The sequence below is a fragment of the Pan paniscus genome, chromosome 5, assembly GCF_029289425.2.
Source record: "Pan paniscus chromosome 5, NHGRI_mPanPan1-v2.0_pri, whole genome shotgun sequence".
NCBI classification, from domain to species: Eukaryota; Metazoa; Chordata; class Mammalia; order Primates; family Hominidae; genus Pan; species Pan paniscus.
In genome coordinates, this window is record NC_073254.2 from 50,467,290 (window position 1) to 50,492,188 (window position 24,899).

At 40.8% G+C, this 24,899-nt stretch overlaps 1 protein-coding gene across 22 annotated transcripts in view; it reads right to left on the reverse strand.

Moving 5' to 3' along the window:
* Nucleotides 1-23,104, reverse strand: part of SLC26A8 (solute carrier family 26 member 8) — an 82,009-nt gene extending 58,905 nt beyond the window's left edge. For 9 of the 22 annotated variants that reach the window (XM_055113529.2, XM_063604860.1, XM_055113530.2 and 6 more), the window contains exons 1-3: nt 22,610-23,104; nt 17,622-17,811; nt 10,352-10,491 (exon numbers count right to left, since the gene is read on the reverse strand). In XM_055113529.2, coding sequence (XP_054969504.2) covers nt 10,352-10,491; nt 17,622-17,809 — 328 coding nt within the window. In that variant the 5' untranslated portion in view covers nt 17,810-17,811; nt 22,610-23,104. Of the gene's footprint in view, nt 1-10,351; nt 10,492-17,621; nt 17,812-22,435 lie in introns of all 22 variants that reach the window. The other 13 variants (XM_055113527.2, XM_055113531.2, XM_063604859.1 and 10 more) reach the window with 4 other exon arrangements.
* Nucleotides 23,105-24,899: the final 1,795 nt, after the last annotated feature.

The following is a 24,899-nucleotide window of genomic DNA, read 5'->3' on the forward strand; positions in this document are numbered from 1 at the left end:
AATCTCACGAGAGACCTTGAACCAGAGGTATGATGAGTTTTGGGGTGATCTTTAAAAAATTATTTGCTGTTACATGTTGTGCTTTGTTTCACAATCTGTGTGTCTAAATCAGAACCCAAATATGGTCCTCACATTGGTTGATATGTCTCTTAAGTCTCTTGTAATCTATAGGATTTTTTCACCACATTTTTTCCCCTATGCAAGGCTCTATTGATTGCAAGTAACAGAAAATCTACTCAAATTAGCTTAAGCAAAATAGGAAATTTATTAAAAGGGTACAAAGGGCAGTTAGACCTCATCAGAGACTGGAACCGAACTAAAAAGCCATCAGAATCCAAGGTTGCTACCTTCCCATTCTCTTTGTTTCCAGCGTTCATGGTATCCTGTCTTTGTTTCCAGTTTGGGGCTATTATGAACAATATTGCTATGAATATTCTTGTACATGTCTCCTGGTACATGGATTTACAAGTTTCTTGAGAATATATAGCTTGAATTTCAACTTCTGGGGCATTTACTAAATAATGCCAAACTGTTTTCCAAATGGTTGTGCAATTTATACTCCCACCAGTAATGTATGACAGTTCCCATTATCCACATCTATGCTAGCACTTGATACTGCTAGATTTTTAATTTTAGTGTGTATGGTGGTAACTCATTTCAATTTCATTTTCCACTTTATTACTAATAATGTTGAGCACCCTTGTCTAGTTATTTTTATGGATTTATAGGAGTATGTATATAATAAATAAAGCCTTTGTTGCGTATTGTTTTGCAAGTATCTCCCATTCTGTGATTTGCTTTTCAATCTTTTTTTTTTTTTTTTTTTTTGAGATGGCATCTCTCTCTGTCTCCCAGGCTGGAGTGCAGTGATGATCTTGGCTTACTGCAACCTCCACCTCCTTGTTCGAGCGATTCTCCCACCTCAGCCTCCTGAGTAGCTGGGACTATAGGCGCACGCCACCATGCCCGGCTAATTTTTGTATTTTTAGTAGAGACGGGGTTTCGCCATGTTGGCCAGGCTGGTCTCAAACTCCTGACCTCAAATGATTCACCCACCTCAGCCTTCGAAAGTGCTGGGATTACAGGCATAAATCACTGTGACTGGCCACTTTTCAAACTTTATAGCAGCTTTGAATAGATAGAAGTTCTTAAATTGTACTTACTTCAGATTTATCGGTCTTTTCCCTTGGGCTTTTCCTTTTGCTTTTGGTGTCTTACTTAAGAAACCTTTTTCTACCTCAGGATCATAAAGATATTCTCTTATGTTATTCCAAAATGTCTTTTTTGCTTTAACTTTTACATTTAGGTCTTTAATCAACCAGGAATAGATTTTTGTGTATGGTGTGAGGTAAAGGCCTGAAATGTTTTTTCTTTGTAGAGACCCAAGTGTTTTACATCATTTGTCATTAAAAGCCTGTCTCTGTAGTGACATATCTGATACACATCATGTGATTCATATACGTGTGACTTTTTTCTGTTTCATTGGCCTAATTGTCTATCTCTGCAATATTGTACTGTGTTAATTGCTCTAATTACTTTAGTAATAGTTTTGGTAATTAATTTAGTAATCTCCATTTTTATTGTGAAATATAACATGCACGTAGAAAATGCATTAAAATAGATTAATAGATGTCAAGCTTACTTAATATTTATAAAACAAACACTTACGTAAGTACCACCCAGGTCTCTGATTACAACACCACCTCTCCCCACAGAAGGATTCCTTATTTTGGCATTTATGATAATAATTTCTTTGCTTTTCTTTTTTTCTTTTTTTTTTTTTGAGACAGAGTCTCACTCTGTTGCCCAGGCTGGAGTGCAGTGGCACAATCTTGGCTCACTGCAAGCTCCGCCTCCTGGGTTCACGCCATTCTCCTGCCTCAGCCTCCTGAGTAGCTGGGATTACAGGTGCCTGCCACCACGCCCAGCTAATTTTTTGTATTTTTGGTAGAGATGGGGTTTCACCCTGTTAGCCAGGATGGTCTCGATCCCCTGACCTCATGATCCGCCCGCCTCGGCCTCCCAAAGTGCTGGGATTACAGGCGTGAGCCACTGTGCCCGGCCTATTTCTTTGCTTTTCTTTACCAGTAGTGTACATATCCCTACACAATACAGTTTAATTTGCTCCCATTTTGAACTTTATATTAAGAGTTATACTGAACACAATTTTATTTCTGCTTTTTTTTTTTTTTTTTTTTTGAGAGAGTCTCGCTCTGTTGCCCAGGCTAGAGTGCAGTGGTGTAATCACAGCTCGCTACAGCTTCAACCTCCCAGGCTCAGGGAATCGTCCCACCTCAGTCTCTCAAGTAGCTGGACTACAGGTATGCACCACCATGCCCATCTAGATTTTTTGTAGTTTTCATAGAGACAGGGTGTCACTGTGTTGCCAGGCTGGTCTTGAACTCCTGGGCTCAAGCAGTCCACCCGCCTCAACCTCCCAAAGTGCTAGGATTATAGGCATGAGCCATTGCACCTAAGCATAACTGATTGTTATATGCGGATTTAGTATCCAGCAACATTCATAAAATCTTACTATTTTCTTTGTTTTTCTTTTTTTATGCCTTTTTAAAATTTTTTTTGCTTTTAAAAAAGTCATATCAATTTTCTTTATATTCTTTTGAATTCTTTGCATAAAAATCATCCGTGAATAATGAAGCTTTATTCATTTATAATTCTTATACTTTGTACTTCTTTTTCTTGCTTTAATATACTGCGTATGCACTCCATTATAATGTTGTAATGTTGAATAGCCCCTATTTACTTTTTTTCTTTTTTGTGTGTGTGACAATGTCTTGCTCTGTCACCCAGGCTGGAGTGCGATCTTGGCTCACTGCAGCCTCAACCTCCCAGGCTCAAGTGATCCTTCCACCTCAGCCTCCCAAAGTAGCTGGGACTACAGGCGCTTGCACCACCACACCTAGTTAAATTTTTTTTTTTTTTTTTTTTTTTTAGTAGAGACAAGGGTTTCACCATGTTGCCCAGTCTGGTCTTGAACTCCTGAGCTCAAGTGATCTGCCTGCCTTGGCCTCCCAAAGTGCTGGGATTACAGGCATGAGTCACCACGCCTGGCCCCCATTTACTCTTGAAAAGCAGCGTGTAGCATGAAGAAAAAATCTTTTGTTAGTTTTAAATAACTAACCAATGCTGGGAAGGTAAGAGAATTACTGGGTTAACAATCTGAGAATTAAGTTATCTAGTCTCATTTAAGTTTAGGCCATAGTGAAATAGAGGGAATTAAAATTTCCAAACTTTCCAACACCTTAAAATTTTCAAAAATTTTAAACTAATTTTAGAATTACAGAAAAGTTACAAAAATAATGCAGTTTCCATATATCCCTTCCACAGCTTCTCCTAATGTTAATATTTTATATAGTCATAGTATATTGATCAGAGCTAGGAAATTAACATTAGAAATTAAAAACTTTATTTGAATCTCATCAGTTTTTTTACTAATGTCTTTCATTTTGTTCTAGGATTCTATCCAGAGTCTCACATTTCATTTAGTTGTTATTTCCCCTTATTCCTGCAATCTATAACAGTTCCTTAATTTTTACCTGTCTTTCATGACTTTGACAAATTAAAAGAGTATTAATAGATCAGTTATTTTGTCAAACACTCCTCAATTTTGGTTTGTCTTATATTTCCTTATGATTGTACTAAGGTTATACACTTTTGGCAAGAATACTACAGAAATGATGTTGTATCTTTCTCATTGTATCATATCACAGGATTCATGATATCCATATATTTTACTACTGGTGATGTTCACATTAATCACTTAGTTAAGCTATTTTCTCCTAGGTTTTCTATTGTAAAGTGGTGGGGTAGTTAATAAATATCTCGAGGGAGATACTTTGAAAATATGCAAATCCTGTTTCTTAGTTTGCAAATTTTCACCCACTGGTTTTAGCATCCACTGGGTAGATTTTATGTACAATTATTACTGTAGTATTTTCATGAAGGTGATTTTGTATTTTCTTCTTTAATTCTACATTTATAAATTGGAATTCTACTGTGAGGAAGATCCAGCACCTTTTTAATAAGGTCTTCATATAGTATTTTTGTTTCATTTGAATAAAATTATTGTCATCAGGTATTCAAATGTAAGTACAATTTTTGAATTATTCACACTACAAATTATCTTATTATTCACATCAATTAAACTAATATTCAATCCCTTAATCAAGTATTAAGAGCTGGTTGGATTCATTCATTCATATAGCTATGTAATCTTTTTTTTTCCAATGGAGTCTCGCTCTGTTACCCAGGCTGGAATGCAGTGGTGTGATCTCAGTTTACTGCAGCCTCTGCCTTCCAGGTTTAAGCAATTCTCCTGCCTTAGCCTCCCGAGTAGCTGGGATTACAGGCACACCACTACACCTGGCTAATTTTTGTATTTTTAGTAGAGACAGGGTTTTGCCATATTGGCTAGGCTGGTCTCAATCTCCTGACCTCAAGTGATTCACCTCCCTCAGCCTCCCAAAGTGTTGGGATTACAGGTGTGAGCTACCATAACCAGTTATGCAATCATTTTTATTCAACAAACATCTTTTGAGTACCTACTATGTGCTAGGTGTTGTGGTGAATGCTAGATATTACTCTAATGCCATTCTTATTTTGATACAAGATTATACTGATGACTTTTTAATTTAGCAATGGGATATCCTCAAACTTTGGTCTTTATTTAAATATAAGTAGAAACTGGCAGGGGGCTCATAGTTAAAGCATCAATTCCAAGAGTTTAGCTGTCTCATTGCAGCACCATAGGAATATGCTAGAAATTTTATTCATAGAAATAAAGTGACTATGTTAATACAAATGGGCCATTTTGGTTGTAGCTGCCACATGAAAATTTCTTTTTGCAGGAATGCAACTAGCACATATGGTAACTTAGTGTGAATACTCTCATTCTGAGAATGCAAGGCTGGTTCAATATTCAAAAAAATCAATTAATGTAACCTGCCATATTAATCATCTAAAGAGAAAAACCACATGGTCATTATCAATAGATGCAAAAAAATTTCACAAAATACAACATTGATTCATGATAAATTTCTCAGCAAACTGGAGTAGATGAAAACTTCCCTAACCTAATAAAGGACATCAACAAAAATCCTACAGCTAACATCATACTTAGTGGTAAAAGACTGAATGCTTTCCCCCTATGTTCAGGAAGAAGGCAAGAATGTCTATTCTGACCACCCTTATTCACCATAGTATTGGAAGTCTTAGCTAGTATAACAAGCAATAAAAAGTTATAAAGGCCATTCATATTAAAAAGAAATAAACATAACTGCCCCTATTAACAGATGACATGATTGTCAATGTAGTTAATTCCAGGGAATCTACAAAAAATTCTTAGAACTAATAAAGGAGTTTCAGGATACAAGAAAAACACACAAATATCAATTGTATTTTTATATGCAAACAATGAATAATTGGAGACTGAACCATCATTTAAACCCCTAAAATGAAATACTTTGGCACAAATCTAACAAAACACGTAGGATCTCTATGCTGAAAACTACAAAAGGCTGATGAAGGAAATCAAGGGACCTAAATAAATGGAGAGACACCATAATCATGGATTGGAAGACAGCATAATAAAGATGCCAATTCTTCCTGAAATAATCTATAGATTTAATGGAATACCTATCAAAATCTAAACAAAAACCTTTTTTGGTAAATTTAGATAAGCTGATTATAAAATGAATACGGAAGAATAGCTAAAACAATTTTGGAAAAAAAAATAGCTGGAGGAAGCATATCACTCAACCTTAAAACTCACTGTCAAGATATGGTATTGGTAAAGGGATAGACACATAGATCAATGGAACAGAATGAAGAAAATTTAGGAGACTCACACAAAAGATGCCTATTTGATCTCTGACAAAGGTGCAAAAACAATTCACTGGAGGATATTCTTTAAAAATGGTGTTGAGGCTGGGCGCGGTGGCTCACGCTTGTAATCCCAGCACTTTGGGAGGCCAAGGCGGGCAGATCACGAGGTCAGGAAATTGAGACCGTCCTGGCTAACGCGGTGAAACCACGTGTCTACTAAAAATACAAAAAATTAGCCAGGCATAGTGGCAGGCACCTGTAGTCCCAGCTACTCGGGAGGCTAAGGCAGGAGAATGGCATGAACTCGGGAGGCGGAGCTTGCAGTGAGCCGAGATTGCACCATTGCACCATTGCACTCCAGCCTGGGCGACAGAGCGAGACTCCGTCTCAAAAAAAAAAAAAAAAAAAAAATGGTGTTGAGGCCGGGCTTGGTGGCTCATGCCTGTAATCTCAGCACTTTAGGAGGCCAAGGCAAGAGGATGCTTGAGGCCAGGAGTTCTAGACTGCAGTGAGCTACGTTCACACCACTGCACTCCTGCCTGGGTGACAGAGCAAGATCCTGTCTCTAAAAACAAAACAAAACAAAACAAAAGCTCAAAAATTAACAACAAGAAAAAAATAAAACCTCAGTGGAAAAATAGGCTAAGTACTTGAACAGACCCTTCAAAGAAGATATGAGGATAGCAAGTTAGGCACATGAAAAGATGTTCAACCTCATTAACCATTAGGGAAATGCAAATTAAAACAATGATGAGATACCACTACATACTTCTTAGAATGGCTAAAATAAAAGATACTAAAAATGAGCCTATCAAAATCAAAACTTTTGCTCTGGAAGACTGTTAAGAGTATGAAAAGGCAGGCTCCAGACTGGGAGAAAATATTTGCAAAACACAAAAGACAAAATAACTAGTATCCAGAATCTACAAAGAATTCTCAGATCTCAACAGTAAAAACATAATTTAACTAGAACATGGGCAAAAGACGAGAAGAGCCATTTTATGAAAATAACAGATGGAAATTAGCATATGAAAAGGTGTTAAATATCACTAGCCATTAAGACAATGCAAACTAAAACCATAATGAGATATCACTACATGACTATCAGAATAGCTAAAATAAAAAATAGTGACAACAGCAAATGTTGGTGAGGATACAGAGCAACTGGATCACTCATAGATTGCTAGTGGGAAGGTAATATGTTAAGCCACTCTGGAAAACAGGTTGGTGAAAAAAGGCAACAGGCAATTCCTATATACTCCAGCAATATACTACACTCCTAAGCATTTATCCCAGATAAATGAAGACTTAACATTTATTTTAAAAACCTGCACATGAGGCCAGGCGCTGTGGCTCTTGCCTGTAATCCCAGTACTTTGGGAGGCCAAGGTGGGTGGTCACTTAAGGTCAGGAGTTTATGACCAGCCTGGCCAACATGGTGAAACCCTGTCCCTCCTAAAAGACAAAAGTTAGCTGGGCGTGCTGGCATGCGCCTGTAATCCCAGCTACTCAGGAGGCTGAGGCAGGAGAATTGCTTGAACCCGGGTGGCAGAGGTTGTAGTGAGCCGAGATCGTGCCACTGCACTCCAGCCTGGGTGACAGAGTGAGACTGCCTCTCAAAAACAACAACAACAACAACAACAACAACAACAAAAAACCTGCACATGAATGTTTATATCATCTATATGTGTAATAATAAAGCCTGGAAGCAATCCAGATATGCTTCAATGGGTAAATGTTTAAATGAACTGTGATACATCTATACCATGGACTATTACTCAAAAATAAAAAGTTATAAACAATTCATATATACAACAATCTGGATGAATCACCAAAGAATTATGAGGGAAAAAAACCAATACCAAAGGGTTATATGCTGTATGATTCCCTTTAGATGACTTTCTTGAAATGTTAAAATTATAGAAGTGAAGAACATATTAATGATTGCTAGGGATTAAGAGGAGTTAGGGACAGGAGGCAGGTAGTGGTGGCTATAAAAAGACAACTTGAGGGATCTTTGTGGTGGTGAAAGTGTTCTCTATCTTGACTGAAACAATGCTGATATCCTGGTTGTGAGACTGAACCATAGCTTTGCAAGATATTACCATTGGGGAAACTGAGTAAAGGGTACATGGGTTCTATCTGTTGTTTCTTACAAACGCATGTGAATCTATAATTATCTCAAAATAGAAAGTTTGATTTTAAAAATATTGACAATATCAAGTGCTGATGAGGATGTGGAGGAAATGAAATTCTTATGCTTGCAGGTGGGGATGTAAAATGGTAGAAAAACCACTCTGGAAAACAGTTTGGTGGTTTCTTATAAAGTTAAACATACACGTACCATGTGACCAGCTATCCAGCTCCAGCTTAGTAAAATGAAAACTATGTTCACTCAAAACCTGTACGTGAATGTTCAGAGCAACTTCATTTGTGAGAGACCAAAACTGGAAACAAAATGTCTATCAACAAGTGAATGGATAAACAAGCTGCGATATATCCATATAGTAGAATATTACTAAGCAATAAAAATGAACTATTGATACACACAACAATTTGCGTGAATCTCAAAGGCACAATGCATAATGAAAGAAGCCAGCCTTTGAAATTTACATACTCTATGATTCCATTTATATGATGTGCTCAAAAAGACAGAATTATGGTGCTGGAGAACAGATCAATGGTTGCTAGGGGTTATAGATTGGGGGGTATGTGGCTTAAAAAGCATGGCATGAGAGAGTTCTGGAGATGATGGAGCTACTCTGCATCAATTGTGGTGGTGGTTACACAAATCTATATATGTATTCTTTTTTTTTTTTTTTTTTTTTTTTTTTGAGATGGAGTCTCGCTCTGTCATCCAGGCTGGAGTGCAGTGGTGCGATCTTGGCTCACTGCAACCTCCACCTCCTGGGTTCAAGCAATTCTCCTGCCTCAGCCTCCCAAGTAGCTGGGATTACAGGTGCGTGCCACCACTCCCAGCTAATTTTTGTATTTTTAGTAGAGATGGGGTTTCACTATGTTGCCCAGGCTGGTCTCAAACTCCTGATCTCAATCAATCTGCCTGCCCAGGCCTCCCAAAGTGCTGGGATTACAGGCATGAGCCACCAGTCCCAGCCAAGTGGGTTAAAATCAATCTGAGTATACACCAAAAGGGGAAAAAAAGCGCCAATTTTACTATTTGTTAATTTAGAAACAAATAAGTAAGTAAAGATTTAAAAAGTCATCTGTTTTCCCCAATTAACAGTGCTGTGCTAGAGTTGGATTTCAGCCACAACTTGTTCATGTTCTTGACCTCTTTTGTGCTATCCACAACCTGCCCGATCACAAGCTTCAACCCTACCTGTTGAGCCTCAGAAAAATAGAGAAATGGAGGTATTTAAAGACTATCTGGGGAACTATAAACTACTGTGAGTAAAGGATTTATAAAACCCATTCTATTTTTTGAGGATGAATTTGATCTGGGGTTAACTTTCTAGCTCTGTTTCCCTGGAAACCTTATAATGGTAGAACGTCAGCTGTGTTACCAGGCAGAATTGCTTATGGTAAAAATGAACCCAAATAGTATATTCCATCTGGACCAAGAGGACTGTGAATGAAAGATAAATGTCCAGTTGGAAGCCCTACCTTTGGGATTCTCTGAGCATAGTGACTCTTACAACTGGACTTGTCCATTATGGGACTCTGGAAGCAATATTTATGGCACTGTTACAAAGTTGTTGATTCCTATTTGGGAAATGAGTTTTTAAAGCCCAGATAAGCTCCCACACGTATCTGTGTGATCTTGTTGTCTTACATCTGAACTGCTACTTGGAAGACCAAAGAGTGAGCACTGGATTGCTTGTCACTTGCTGGAGAGATGCTGGCATGCTATGTTTCCTATACTTTACCTTTTTTTTCTTTTCTGAGACAGAGTCTTGCTTTGTTGCCCAGGCTGGAGTGCAGTGGTGTGATCACTGCTCACTACAGTCTCGACCTCCTGGGCTCAGGTGATCCTCCCACCTTGGCCTCCAGAGTAACTAAGACTACAGGCACACGTTACCAGGCCCCGCTAATTTTTGTATTTTTTTGTAGAGACAGAGTTTCACTGTGTTAGCCAGGCTGGTCTGGAACTCCTGAGCTCAAGCAATCTGTCTGCCTTGGCCTCCCAAAGTGCTGGGATTACAGGCATGAGCCACTGTGCCCGCCTATCCTTCCCCTTTCTAGGTAAAACCAATGCCAAGTGAGATGTATTATAGCCATAAACATGAAATAACTAGTGAAGGGAAAAAATAAAAAAGAGTGGGTGTTACAAGTACTCTGGAAAGCATTCAGGGGTCTAAAGTAAACCAAGTCTTTTGGAACCACCCTGGAGAGGTTAGAAATCTGGCAGATAAGGGAACAAATGGTAATGCTGTGAATAAAATTCAATAATTTTTTTCTATTCATGTAGCACAAGTAATTGTTTACCCTGGGCACGTGGACAAGGTCTGATACATTGTCTTTGGATGAACAGGCTTCATATCTTCCTTACCTTGGGGAACTTGCACAAGGCCAACACTTATACCAGCAAGTAAGTCTCCCAGAAGCCAATCCTTTAATCGATACATACACATCCATTCTAGGAAGGGAAAGACTGTAAGCATGCATCGTAGGAACCTGTGCCATGAACAGCTGTGAGAGAGAAGAGCAGAGACTCGGTTAGTTTCTCCAAAGAAAATGCCCGCATAGCCAAGAAAAGGCATTTGGCCCACATAGCCAAGAAAAAGTAGAGTCTTGTCAGCACTAATGAGAGTTTGACATATTGGACCAGATAATTCTTTGTTGTTGGGTTGTCCTGTGCATTGCAGGATGTTTAGCAGCATCCCTCGTCTCTACACATTCACACATTTGATATCAGTAGAACTCCCCCCTTCAGCTGTGACAGCTAACAATAACAATGTCTCCAGACATCGCCACATGTTCCCTGGGGGACCAAATCACCTTAGCTTCAGAACCAAGTGCTATGTATATGTCAAGAACTAAGCCATATACGTCCAGCATGTAATCAGTTCTGTGTTTTCACAGGATATTTGGGAAGAATTAAACCTACCAATTTTCCAGTAGAAAAATGGACTGCTGTTGTTTTCTTTTGACAAGGACAGTGTTTTGAGGTGTGACATTGATAGGTGGAAGGGCAGTTAACACATTCATGTTATTCCCAATTAGGAGAGTCCCCAAGTGCGAGGCAGGTGCACAAAGTATGTTCTTTCTAATTATGACCCTCTGTGCAGGAGAGGAGAGCATGGAATTAAAATTTTTACCAAACGTTTACTCTGTCTGGCCTTGACCTGTGACATGTAGAAATTAGTAGAAAATAGAGAATATGAAGTCCTGTGCTTAAAGACTTAGTTATGTAAGGAAACAACTTTATAAAATAAGACTTTATTATCCTTTAGCCCAGTAGATCTCAACTAGGTGCAGTTTTGTTCCCCTGTGTACATGTGGCAATGTCCAGAGACTTTTTTTTTTTTTTGAGATGGAGTCTTGCTCTTTCACCCAGGCTGGAGTGCAGTGGCACAATCTTGGCTCACTGCAGCCTCTGCCTCCCGGGTTCAAGCAATTCTCCTGCCTCAGCCTCCTGAGTAGCTGGGATTACAGGCATGCGCCACCATGCCTGGCTAATATTTGTATTTTTAGTAGAGATGGAGTTTCACCATGTTGGCCAGGCTGGTCAGGTGATCTGCTCGCCTCGGCCTCCCAAAGTGCTAGGATTACAGGCATAAGCCACCGTGCCTGGCCCGGAGACATTTTTGATTCTTGCAAATGGCAAGTGGGTAGAGGCTAAACATCACAGAATACACAGGCCAATTCTCCACAAGAAAGAATTTTCTGGTCCAAAATGTCAATGATGCTGAGATTGAGAAAACCTGCTTTAACTTTTAGATCATCTAAAACAACAGAATCATCATTAATCAACCAAGAAAACCAATTTGGTTTTAAATTGTTTTTCATTATTTAGATTTTAGCAGGGGTTGAAAGTAAAAAGTATGAAGATTTTTCATGTGTAAACTGAGCTAGATAATTGGGATTTGACTACAACAACAAATATAACTTTAACGTAGTCAGGGCTGAAGTGCATGCTCAGACAAGAAGTAATTTTACTTATGTTTTACTGTTACAACTATGGCATTACTATTGCTAAGGTAATTAATGCCAAATAAATATGACTTTACCAAGGTCACAGGAATAAGTGTGAGTAGAGATGGGGCTAGAAACAAGGTCCTTGATTTCTAGCTCAGTGTTCTAGCCACTCTCCTGCCTCCAAATTTCCTATTGGCAGCTGTGAAATGCTGCTCGGCAGCCATGAGTAAGACCATTGGTTTGGAAGGAACATCGCATTGCTGTTCTTAGGAGAGTCCCTGGGTGTGTGGCAGGTGTACAAAATATGCTCTTTCTGATTATGGGCCTCTGTGGAGAAGAGTAGAGCATGGCACTGGAACAGTTTGTTCCTTCACCTGGTTCAGTCTGCCTTCCTCTCTGTGTGTCACTTAGGGAAAGACCAGCCAGCCACCCAAGGCAAAGTCATCAAAGCTCTTCCCCATGGTGAAAAATACAATGGACACGGAGTGATGAGGCTTTAAGAGTGACAGAAACTAAGGAGGGAATTAGAGGAATGGAAGTTGAAGCTGACGGGGGAATAATATTAGCATTTAGACATGAATCTGGATTTCAGTTAAGACATCTTAAAAGTGAGAAATGGAAGAATCAAAATGAAAGCACAAGGGAGATTTTGATAAGAGGGGGGATTTGCAGTTGCTAAAGAGGAAGAAAATGAGGAAAGCTATTAAGAGGTTTTCTGCAGAAAGGAAGAGATGGGGTTAAAAGATTATTTCATTTACATTAAAAAAACACTTATGGCCAGGTGCGGTGGCTCATGCCTGTAATCCCAGCACTTTGGGAGGCCAAGGCGGGCGGATCACAAGGTCAGGAGTTCGAGATTGGCCTGGCCAATATGGCGAAACCCCGTCTCTACTAAAAATACAAAAATAAACTAGGTCTGTAGTCCCAGCTACTCGGGAGGCTGAGGCAGAAGAATCACTTGAACCCGGGAGGCTGAGGTTGCAGTGAGCTGAGACAGCGCCACTGCACTCCAGCATGGATGACAGAGCGAGACTCTGGCTCAAAATAAAAAAAAAGAAAAAAGAGAAAAAAAACCTCACTTATCTAGTGCTATTTCCTAGTTGCTTTACAAATACTCTTTAAATCCTCACAATCACTTTACGGGGCAGGTGCTATTATCATGTTGATCTTACAGATAAGGAAACTGAGGCACAGCAGAGTTGAATAGCTTACCTAAGGTCACAAGGCTGAAAAGCAGCAGGACTAGTATTCAAAATCAGGCAGCCCAGTTTCAAAATTGTGCTTTTTTTTTTTTTTTTTTTTGAGAGGGAGTCTCACTCTGTAGCCCAGGCTGGAGTGCAGTGGCGCAATCCCAGCTCACTGCAACCTTTGCATTCCGGTCCTGGTTCACGCAATTCTCCTGCCTCAGCCTACCAAGTAGCTGGAATGACAGGCACGTGCCACCATGCCCAGCTAATTTTTGTATTTTTAGTAGAGACGGGGTTTCACCATGTTGGCCAGGCTGGTCTTAAACTCCTGACCTCGTGATCTGCCTGCCTCGGCCTCCCAGAGTGCTGGGATTACAGGCATGAGCCACTGTGCCCAGCCAGAATTGTGCTCTCAAGCATTGTGCTGTGCTACCTTTCTGGTTAAAATTTAGAAGTGGAGAGAATTGTATGTTTTAGAAGTAGGGAGTAACAGTTGCTAGAAAGCTTATGGGAGGCAGAATGGGTCAGATTTAAGTGTCCGGATGGCAAGGCTAAGTAAGGAAGGTAGAAAGGAGTTAGGTTGAAATTTCACTGGGAATACTTATTTATAATGAGGGTAAAGTTAGGGAAAAAGACTATCATTTTATAGAGACAAAACCAATGTTGCCCCCAAATACCCTCTTTGGCACATGTCCCCCGATCCATCATGGAGCAGAGGAAGTGAGAGGACTGGGGGGGATATCCAAGAACACAACTTGCAAAAGGCAGAATGTGGACAAAGGAGAATGTCTCAAGGAGAGGACAGTCTGGAGCAGGGCTGTGTAGGGACTTTCCACACTTGTCACCAACATGCCAACATACCAACATGTGCCAATTGTGGGTGATAAACCAGGGGACAAGAAGGACTAATAAATTCAGAGTGTGACTGAGGACAACTTGAGTAATTAAGATTACTATAATGATGTAGGTCACAAAGGATTCTTTGTGTTTTTTTTTTCTTTTTGAGACAGAGTCTCATTCTGTCACCAGGCTGGAGTGCAGTGGCGTGATCTCGGCTCACTGCAACCTCTGCCTCCCGGATTCAAGCGATTCTCCTGCCTCAGCCCCTCGGGTAGCTGGGACTACAGCTGTGCGCCACCAAGCCCAGCTAATTTTTGTATTTTTAGTGGAGAAGGGGTTTCACCATGTTGGCCAGGATGGTCTCAAACTCCTGACCTCAGTGATCCGCCCACCTCAGCCTCCCAAAGTGCTGGGATTACAGGTGTGAGCCACTGCACCCGGCCAGGGTTCTTAACCTGAGGTTTGTGGACCCCCAAGGAGTCTGTAGATAGTATTTGGGGACATATGTGAAATTATATAGGTGAACTTATATCTTTATTTCACTAACCTCTTTAGCATTTCCTTCAATTATGAATGTTGGCAACAAAACACAGTAGTATCAGCAGAACTTGACTTTGTCACCAGTAGAAATGACAAACATTTCTATATTACATTACAATTGCTAAAGAGATCTTGAAATATTAGTTACATTCATCACTACTTTGAAATTATGGTAGTTATTAGACCCATGTTATTAAATAACACAATTTTGGTATTTTTGATATTTAGATAACTGTATTTCAATGTAACTGGTTTTCCTTATAATCCTGCTTATTTTATGCATTAAAAAATTATTCAGCCAAGACCGTTTACTAGGTGAAGACAATCTCTTCAACTAATTGTCCTGGGAAAACAGAATATCTACATGTAAAAGAATAAAGCTGGACCTTTACCTTACACTATATACAAACATTAATTCAAAAAGGATCAAAGACCTAAATTTAAAAGCTAAAACTATAAAATTCATAGAAGGAAACATAGATGAAAATATGCATGATCTTGGCCCAGAGCGGTGGCTCACGCCTGTAATCCCAGCACTTTGTGAGGCCAAGGCAAGCGGATCACTTGAGGTCAGGAATTTGAGACCAGCCTGACCAATTTGATGAAACCCCGTCTCTACTAAAAATGCAAAAATTAGCTGGGCGTGGTGGCGCACACCTGTAATCCCAGATACTCGGAGATGAGGCAGGAGAATCGCTTGAACTTGGGAGGTGGAGGTTGCAGTGAGCGGAGATTGTGCCACTGCATGGTAGCCTGGGTGACAGTGAGACTTTGCCTCAAAAAGAAAGAAAGAAGGAAAGAAGAATGGAAGGAAGGAAGGAAGGAGAAAAGAAAAGAAAAGAAAAGATGCATGATCTTGCATGATCTTGAATTTGACAAGTTTCTTAAATATGGCACCAAAAGTCCAGGCAACAAAAGAAAATACAGATAAATTGGATTTCATCAAAATTAAAAACTTTTCTACATCAGCCAGGTGCGGTGGCTCACGTCTGTAATCCCAGCACTTTGGGAGGCCGAGGCAGGCGGATCACCTGAGGTCAGGAGTTCAAAACCAGCCTGGCCAACATGGTGAAACCCCATCTCTATTAAAAATACAAAAATTAGCTGGGTGTGGTGGCACCTGCCTGTAGTCCCCACTACTCAGGAGGCTGAGGCAGGAGAATTGATCGAACCTGGGAGGCAGGGGCTGCAGTGAGCAGAGATCATGCCATTGCCCTCCAGCCTGGGCAACAAGAGTGAAATTCCGTCTCAACAAAACAAAACAAAACACCAAAAAACTTTTCTACATCAAAGCGAAAAGACAACCTGCAGAATGGGAGAAAATATTTACAAAATTATATAAGATTTACAAACATATATCTGATAGAAATTTAATATCCAGAATACATGAAGAACTCCTATAACTCAACAACAAAAAGACAAACAACCTAATTTTACAAAGGACAAAGGAAATGAATAGACATTTCTCCAAAGAAGATATACAATTAACCAATAAACACACCAAAAGATACTCATCACCTTTAGTCATCAGGAAAATGCAGAACAAAAGCAAAAACAAAAAACCACGATGAGATATCATTTCATACCTAATAGGTTGGCTATAATTTAAAAAAATGGAAAATAACAAATGTTGGAGAGCACATGGAAAAATTGTACATTGCCAGTGAAAATGTAAAGTGGTGCAGCTACTGTGGAAAACAGTTTGGCAGTTCCTTAAAAAGTTAAATTTACCACAGATTTATGATGTGATTCAACAATTCTAGTCCTAGTTATAGGACTTCAAACAGATCTCCTGTGCCAATGTTCATGGCAGCATTATTTACAGTAGCCTAATGGCAGTAGAAACAACTCAAATGTCTGTTAACGAATGGATAAACAAAAATGTGGTATATAAATACAATGGAATATTATTCAGCCATAAAATGAAATGAAGTTCTAATACATGCTACAATATGGATGAACCTTGAAAACATTATGCTAAGTGAAAGAAGTCAGACACAAAAAGACAAACATATTGTATGATTCTACTTAAGTGAAATAGCTAGAATAGGCAAATTCATAGAGACAGAAAGCAGAAGAGAGGTTACTTGGGCTGAGGGGTGGCGAAATAGGGAATTATTGCTTAACAGAATTTCTGTTTGAGGTGATGAAAAAGTTTTGGAAATAGATAGCAGTGATGGTTGCACAACATTGCGAATGTCAATCATGCCACTGAATTGTATATTTAAAAATGGTCAAAATAGCCAATTTTATGTTATACATATTTCACCACAATAAAAAACATTTAAAAAATTATTCTGAAAGATGTTGATTAACTTTATCAGACTGCTAGAAGGTTCAAAGCACAAAAACAGGGTAAGAGCCCCTGAACTGTAGGACCTAGCTAGTCACAGCGGGTATCAGAGGTGGTGGTGGTAGATTCTACCTTAGTGACCATGAGTACCACCATGTGGGCACTGTTGGATATGAGACTAGAAGAATCTCATTCCCCTACCATTAATCAGTCCACCATGACTATCTTATTTATTTATTTTTTTTGAGACAGAGACTTGCTCTGTTGCCCAGGCTAGAGTGTAGTGGCACAATCTCGACCCACTACAACCTCCGCCTCCCAGGTTCAAGCAATTCTCATGCCTCAGCCTCTTGAGCAGCTGGAATTACAGGCACGTGCCACCACGCCCAGCTAATTTTTGTATTTTTAGTAGAGACGGGGTTTCACCATGTTGCCCAGGTTGGTCTCAAATTCCTGGACTCAAGTGATCTGCCTGCCTTGGCCTCCTGAAGTGCTGGGATTACGGGCGTGAGCCATTGCGTCTTGCTGGCTATCTTATTTTTGGTCGGGAGTCTGGTAGTCATGGTTGATTGAACAATGGAATTATGAAATATCCTCCTTAGGTACCATAGGGACATCCAAGATCTTTATGCCCAGGAAGTTTACAATCGAAAAGGTAGTACAAGACAAGCCACAAAAATGACTGAAGAAAAATTGCACAATAAACTGCATGATTCTGATTACAGGAACTCAGACAAGAAAGAGAAGCGGACACCAAAGGAGTCAGGTTAGGTTTCAGTCCTGCCCGGCTCGGCGGCAGCTGAAAGATTGGACACACGCACCGGCACTGGACGTGGTGTCTGAAGGTGGTGATGTTGATGTTCATGTTCCCAGAAGTAGAGGCCTTCCTTTTGTGTTCCTGTTGAAAGGTCTCCTCATTGTATACTTCACGCTTAACATCATATGTGAATGAGTTTCGCCTGGACTTAGAGCTGAAGCCAGAGATGGCGCTCCTCTCTAGTTGTGCCATTCCTGGATGAGTGGAAAGAGAGCAAATAAAAGAGCATTTTCAGTAATCCAGATCCTCAGCATATTTTTAAGGAAATAAAATTCCTATATAATAATGTTTTACACTTGCATAGCATCTTTCAGTTGTAAAAAACTCTTTCTCAAAGTTGTATAATTTTATATGTATTCTTTTCATTTTTCAAATGGAGACAACAAAACCCAGAAGTTTAAACAGTCTTTGCTGTTTGATACTTATTAGAGCCAGGACTAGAACCCAGGTGTCCTGCTGGGAGGCCTAGTTTTCTTTATATTCAGTTGTGTTATGTTGTAGGAAAATGATCAAGAGGTGGACAGTATTAATCAACAATTTTCACTGAAAATGCTCACTATCCAGCATATATGAAGAAGTCCAGATGAAGGGTTAAGTGCTCAATACAAATCTTGTAACTCCTCTAAAATAGCAGACATCATTATCCCTTTACCTTTTACTTTTCTTCACAGCACTTGCCAGCACCTGATTCATTATTTGTCTGTTTGTCCATTGTCTGTTTCCCCCATAAAATGTAAGACCAGGAAGCAGGACTGTGACTATTCACAGTTGCAGCCCCAGGACCCAAAATAATGGCTTTCACTTAGCAACTTAGCAGGCCCTTAACAAGTATTTCTTGAATGACTGCCAAGTATACAGTTAGTGGCCTCATGGTGTAGCAGAAAAAGCTATAGAAGTTCAAGACTAGACTGGGCAACATGGTGAAACCCTGTCTCTACTAAAAATAGAAACAAAATTAGCTGGGCATGATGGCATGGCATGTAGTCCTAGCTGCTCAGGAGGCTGAGGTGGGAGGATCACCTGAGCCCAGCAGGTGGAGGTTGCAGTGAGCTGGGATCGCACCACTGTACTCCAGCCTGGGTGTCAGAGCAAGACCCTGTCTCTAAAAGAAAAAAAAATCTATATTATCCTGCTTTTTTAAAAGATTGAAAAGATAGAGTAAATGAGGATGGATAGGGATCCATCTCTGGGAGAAAGTATAACCAGTCTTAATAATCTATGTTTTTGAACAATAAAAAAAGCATAAACTCTAAAATTCTTCCACATAAATGTAAAAAAGCATATGTATAAACCACATACCTATAAAATATATTGGTAAACCCTCAAATTATATAGATTACACAATTATATAGATGATGGGTGATGCTGCAGATAAGTTTAATGTGTCAGCAACTTTGTTTTCCTTCAGAACAATCATCATCATCATCATTGCCAACATTTATTGGGCATTTATCCTATGCCATGCATTGCACTAGATTTCTTCACGAGTTATGTCATTAAATTTCCACAACAATACCAGTACTACTATTTCTTTCATTTTACAGGTGTAAAACCAAGATTTTAGAAAACATAAGTAATTGGGCCATAATTATATATTGTATTTTTACCCTCAAAGCATTGGGTAGAAGTAATATGCTGTATAACAACCATGAACTAAAGATCACAAATTCTCTAAACCAGTGAGGTGACTGGGGAATACAGAAGAGGATGGGAGAGGTATTTTACAATATATCACTTAAGATAATTAGTGCCTCATGTCTCTTACAAAAAGAAAAAAAGGTAGAACTGTATATTAAAATGTAAGGAATTCCCCCCCACCTTTCTTTCCCCACCCGTAGGAATACAGACCCAATCTTCCTTACTTTCCCCGTATAATCGTCCAATGTACTTCCATGAGTAGTCTCTTTGTTCCCAGCAACCTAAACAAGCCTAATTAGTCTGCTAATGACAAAACTGATATCCTGGGTCACATCGAGAGTCTAGAACCCAGCATTTTGTTCTGAAAGTGACATTAAAGGAGGATTGGTGTAAAATAGGCAAAATATGACCGTCAAGGAGTGGTGGGAACAGTGGGGCTGGCAAAGGCAGCAGAAGCTGCTTAGCTCTAGCCATTTTTGCCATCGGTCAATGTGGGGCCCGGAATGGCTTAGATCTGATCTTTTCCAGGAGAAGCCATAATGCCAGATTTTTATGTGGAATCTTCTGGCTTTTAAATTTTGTCAATTACTTTACATATGTTTACGTATACATATAAATATATATGTATATTATATGATTTTATTTTATTTTTTGAGACAGAGTCTCGCTCTGTCGCCCAGGCTGGAGTGCAGTGGCGTGATCTCAGCTCACAGGGTTTCACCATGTTAGCCAGGATGGTCTTGATCTCCTGACCTCGTGATCTGCCTCCCTCGGCCTCCCAAAGTGCTGGGATTACACGCGTGAGCCACCGCGCCCGGCCTATTTTTTATTTTTTTGGAGATGGAGTCCAGCTCTGTCACCCAGGCTGGAGTTCAGTGGCACGATCTTAGCTCACTGCAACCTCCACCTCCCAGGTTCAAGCGATTCTCCTGCCTCGCCTCCTGAGTAGCTGGGATTACAGGCATGTGCCACCACACCTGGCTAATTTTTGTATTTTTGGTGGAGACAGGGTTTCGCCATGTTGGCCAGGCTGGTCTTGAATTCCCTACCTCAGGTGATCCTCCCGCCTCGGCCTCCCAAATTGCTGGGATTACAGGCGTGAGCCACTGCGCCTGGCCTATTTAAAGTCTTTCAGCAGAAGTAGTAATACGCACAGAGATGCATTTTGGGAAGATGAAATGTGCCAGTGTCATGTTCTAGAGCTGAGTTGTCCAGTATGGTAGCCACTGGCTACATGTGGCTAAACTTAAAATAAAAAATTCAGATCCTCAATTATACTAGCTAGATTTCAAGTGCTCAACAGCCACATATGGCTAGTGGTTACCTTACTGGACAGTGCAGACATAAAACATTTCCATCATCACAAAAAGTTGTTGGACAGTGGAGATAGGAGAGAGTGAGGCAAAACAGCCAATTGGAGACCATTAATATAATAGTCTAGGAGAGGTTATCAAGTCTTAAACTCCTACGACCACAGTGAGGATGGCTAGGAGGAGCAGGTGGAAAGTTGTCTTTAAGGAACTCCATCAAATGTCTGGCTAACAGCAGCAAGGGTAAATGCATGGTTTCCTTATTATTTTTTTTAAGCAATTTTCTTTGGAATTTCTCCAGCTCCATTATGTCTTTCTTGATTTCATAGAAATCCTAGTGGCTCATTTTCATGTACTAGCAGGACACTTCTCAAGAAGATGCAATGACCAGAAACTCCTGCTGTTGAGTAGGCCCCACTTAGCAAGACCTACTGAATCAGAAACTCTGGGGGCCATCAGTCTGTTTTAAGAAGCTGTCCAGACTGCTGGGCCCCCAGAGATTCTGATTCAGTAGGTCTTGCTAGGTAGAAAAAAAGCAAAGAAGCTGTCCAGGTGATTCTGATAAAAATTAAAGTATGAGTACCACTATAAATATAGTGGATTATCTTTCATGAGCCTTTCAGTGCTAAGTTTGGGGGCCCTGTTAAAATACAAGCACTTTTGGCCTAGCTCTTTCACCCTCCATAGTACCCTTATCCATCCATCCATCCATCCATCCATCCATCCACCCATCCATCCATCCATCCATTTATCTAATTATTTACATTATCTGTGTTCAGAGTGCTTTAAAAGTAAAGAATAGGCCAGACATGGCTCAGTGGCTCATGCCTGTAATCCCAGCACTTTGGAAGGCCGAGGCGGTTGGATCAGCTGAGGTCAGGAGTTCAAGACCAGCCTGGCCAACATGGTGAAACCCCGTCTCTACTAAAAATACAAAAATTAGCCGAGCATGATGGCGTGCCTGTAGTCCTGGCTACTCAGGAGGGTGAGGCAGGAGAATCGCTTGAACCTAGGAGGCAGAGGTTGCAGTGAACCGAGATCAAACCACTGCATTCCAGCCTGGGCGACAGAGCAAGACTCTGTCTCAAAAAAAAAAAAAAGAAAAAAAGTCAAGAATAAAAAGTTTAAATACAATCCAATTTTTTAGCTATTGACCCAAATAATATGAAATCTTGAAAGCTAGTTTAGTTGCAGGAATATCTTCCCCCTGATATTGTTAACTTTCTTATGTTTTCTATAATCACGGAAAGGCAAAATTTACTTCCGAATTTTCAAAATAAGCATTTGTAATTCCATCAGAAACAACCCTACACCTGTTACTACCTAGGTTTTTATGCAGAATGTATTGGGAATACAGAAAAGGTATAAGCAAAGAGCCTAGCCTTTAGATCCTTTAGTCACTCTGGCTAGTGGCTAGGGATGACTAGTAAGATGACAGTCCTTAAGCGGATGACCATTGGACACATAAACATAGGACAACCACCTTCCATGCAATGTGGATAGAGTAACATGGTGTGTTGGAGAGATGCTCATTATTGGGGTGGGGGTGCTGGAGAAGGCTTCACGGGGGCCCCTGACACATCAATGGCATTTGACATGAAAAGAAAGGGGCAAGGAGGTGGGGGTGGGGATTCAGTCACAGGGAATAAAATTAACAAAAGCAGTGAGGTCTGAAAGGAAGAGGAACGGCCGGGCAGTCAGGCCTCAGGAGGAAATGGATGGGGTAGGCGGTGGGGTGCAGGTAGCACATCAGTTCTGGGGCTTTTGACAATATAGACAGGAGAATTTGAAAGGATGCAGCTTGCAAAACGCACACACTGTTGTCTCTTGTCATTGCCATCCACACGGCCTTTGAAAGTAGAGACAATACCTCAGAGATAAGCTCCCAGGGACGACCATCATTCATTCCTTCCACAGATACTGAGTGAGTGCCCACGGCGTGCCTGGCTCTGCGGCATACCTGGGTACCTGCCGGTGACGGACGCAGCCCCCGCCCTGGGACCTGCAGCCCCCGGCGCCCAGGCGTCTCCCAGCAGCGGCTCACCTGGCTCCTTGGCGGGGGCGGGAGTGCGGGCGCTGGGATCCCACACGGCTCCCGCCTGGCTGGCGGCGCTGCGGACGCGGATACCGGCGGCGGTTCCCGAGCCGTTGTGGCCTAGCCCGCGGGCGTTCCGGGCGGGCTGAGGAGATGAGAGTGGGGGAGGAGACGAGGAAGAGGAGCATGAGCAGCTGGGCTAGGGAGCCAGGAAAGTGGTACCTGGGTCGCCCTCCTCATACTTGAGTCGTGGGAGCCCCTTGGTATTTGGTAAACCTGGATACCAAGGCTCCTACTCTCTCCGAGGTTTTACTATTCTTGATCGAGGGCCTATTTGGTGCCAGGCCTCGTGCCCTGAACATACAGCAGTGCACATGTGTCACATGTGTACTGCACAGACGGTAATTCACTAACGTCTCCGGAAGACTTAAGCCTTCCTCAGGTCAGAAGAGGTAAAAAGAAATGGAGGCTAGGAGTGTCACCCAGGTCTCCAACCATAGGCTGTCTGCCCCACAAGCCCGACTCTCCCCACTGGATGACACCCTCCTGCCCAGATCTGCTCTGGATGCAGACATGCCATCTGCACTCACTCCCTTTACCCTCCTCCCACCCTATCCCTGTCCCTAGCACTGTCTCTCACTCCACCTTGTATTCCTGCTTGGCCCAGTTACAGTTTTACACTTGTTTGTTTGATGACTGTGTTAATGTCTACCTTATAATGCACTTTATGTATTCCTTTTTGTAAATCATCTTACCCCTATGAGGGCAAGGACTTTTATCCCTTTCATTAACTGTTTTATTATCAGTGCCTACAGCAGTGTGGTGGACATAGGAAGTATTCAATGAATTTTTGTTGAATGATTGCCCTCCCATTGATTGTAAGCTCCACACTGGCAGCAACTGTAGTTTTTAATCACTTTTAAACTGCAAGTGTTTGACACCTAGTAGGCATTTAATACACATTGGTTGAATGAGTGTATGAATATACTGCTTACTTTATCTTTACCCTTTCAATCACCCTCACCTCATCATCCCAATTTGTAGGATAAAAATGTGCATTTCTGAGGATTCCTACTTCCAAGCTTCCTCCTCACCCTTTGTAACCATTCCCTCATTCCCTTGATCCCCCCAACCCCATCCCTCATTTCTTCACAATCATGTTTTTGCTCTTACTTCCCCTTCACCCTCCATTACTTCTTAGAAAGCTTCCTATCCTCCCTAGTTTGGAACATTCTTAAGCAACATGTTTTTGTAGATAAGAGAATTCCAGCTAAGCTACATTGGATCCAAAACAGCTTTCCATGAATCACCCATGACTATCTGTTTTTTGGTTTTATATTGCTTTCCTTGAAGAGGACTGAGGATCCTGTACCACTTCTTAAATTGAAATCATGGTCACTGTTCATAATTTTTTCAACAAATATTTATGACACATGTTTTATGTTCTAGACATCGTGCTAGATGTTGGGACAAGATATGCAACGTCTGAGCCCTCCAAGGTGTGTATGACACAAAATAGAATAATCACAGGAAATGTTGAGAAATGCCCTGGCTTGGACCTAGTTATTTCTAATACAAGAAACTAAGAGAATGAGACAGGATCTGATTCTTCTGCTCATTGTAACAAGCTTTAGCATAGGCGTAGGTTGATAATGGATGTAGGCATGGGGTTAGAATGCCTTGCCCATTCACATTTATCTTGTTTGGTTTTTACAAATGACTCTGTTAGTCGGGAATGCAGGGCAGGAATTCTCTCGTAGAAGCTGGAACTGAGGTTCAGGAAAGGTCAGTTGACTTGCCTAAATTCGATGAGACTCCTGCCCTATTCTTCTTACTCGAAGAGGCCTGAGTTAAATGCTTAAAATCCTCTTCACTGATGGCTCTTCAGGATAGGAGTCAGTTTCAAATCTTCAGTGTAATGGTTTTTTAAATGTTTCTCAAAGGGAGATATCAGAGACTTTCCTGAATCAGAATCACCTAAGATGTATTATTAAAATGCATGCTCTTGATGACCTCCTCTGACCTACCCAATTAGACTCCCTGTGAGTTCTGGGAACTTGCATCTTAAACTCCCAGGGTGATTTTTCTGCATGTAAGTTTAACTGGGAGAGTTTTAATGGAAAGCCTCGGTTTGTGTTTGTTTTTGTTTTTGTTTTTGTTTTGAGACGGAGTCTCCCTCTGACGCCAGGCTGGAGTGCAGTGGCGCGATTTTAGCTCACTGCAACCTCCGCCTCCCGGATTCATGCAATTCTCCTGCCTCAGCCTCCCGAGAAGCTGGGACTACAGGCATGTGCCACCA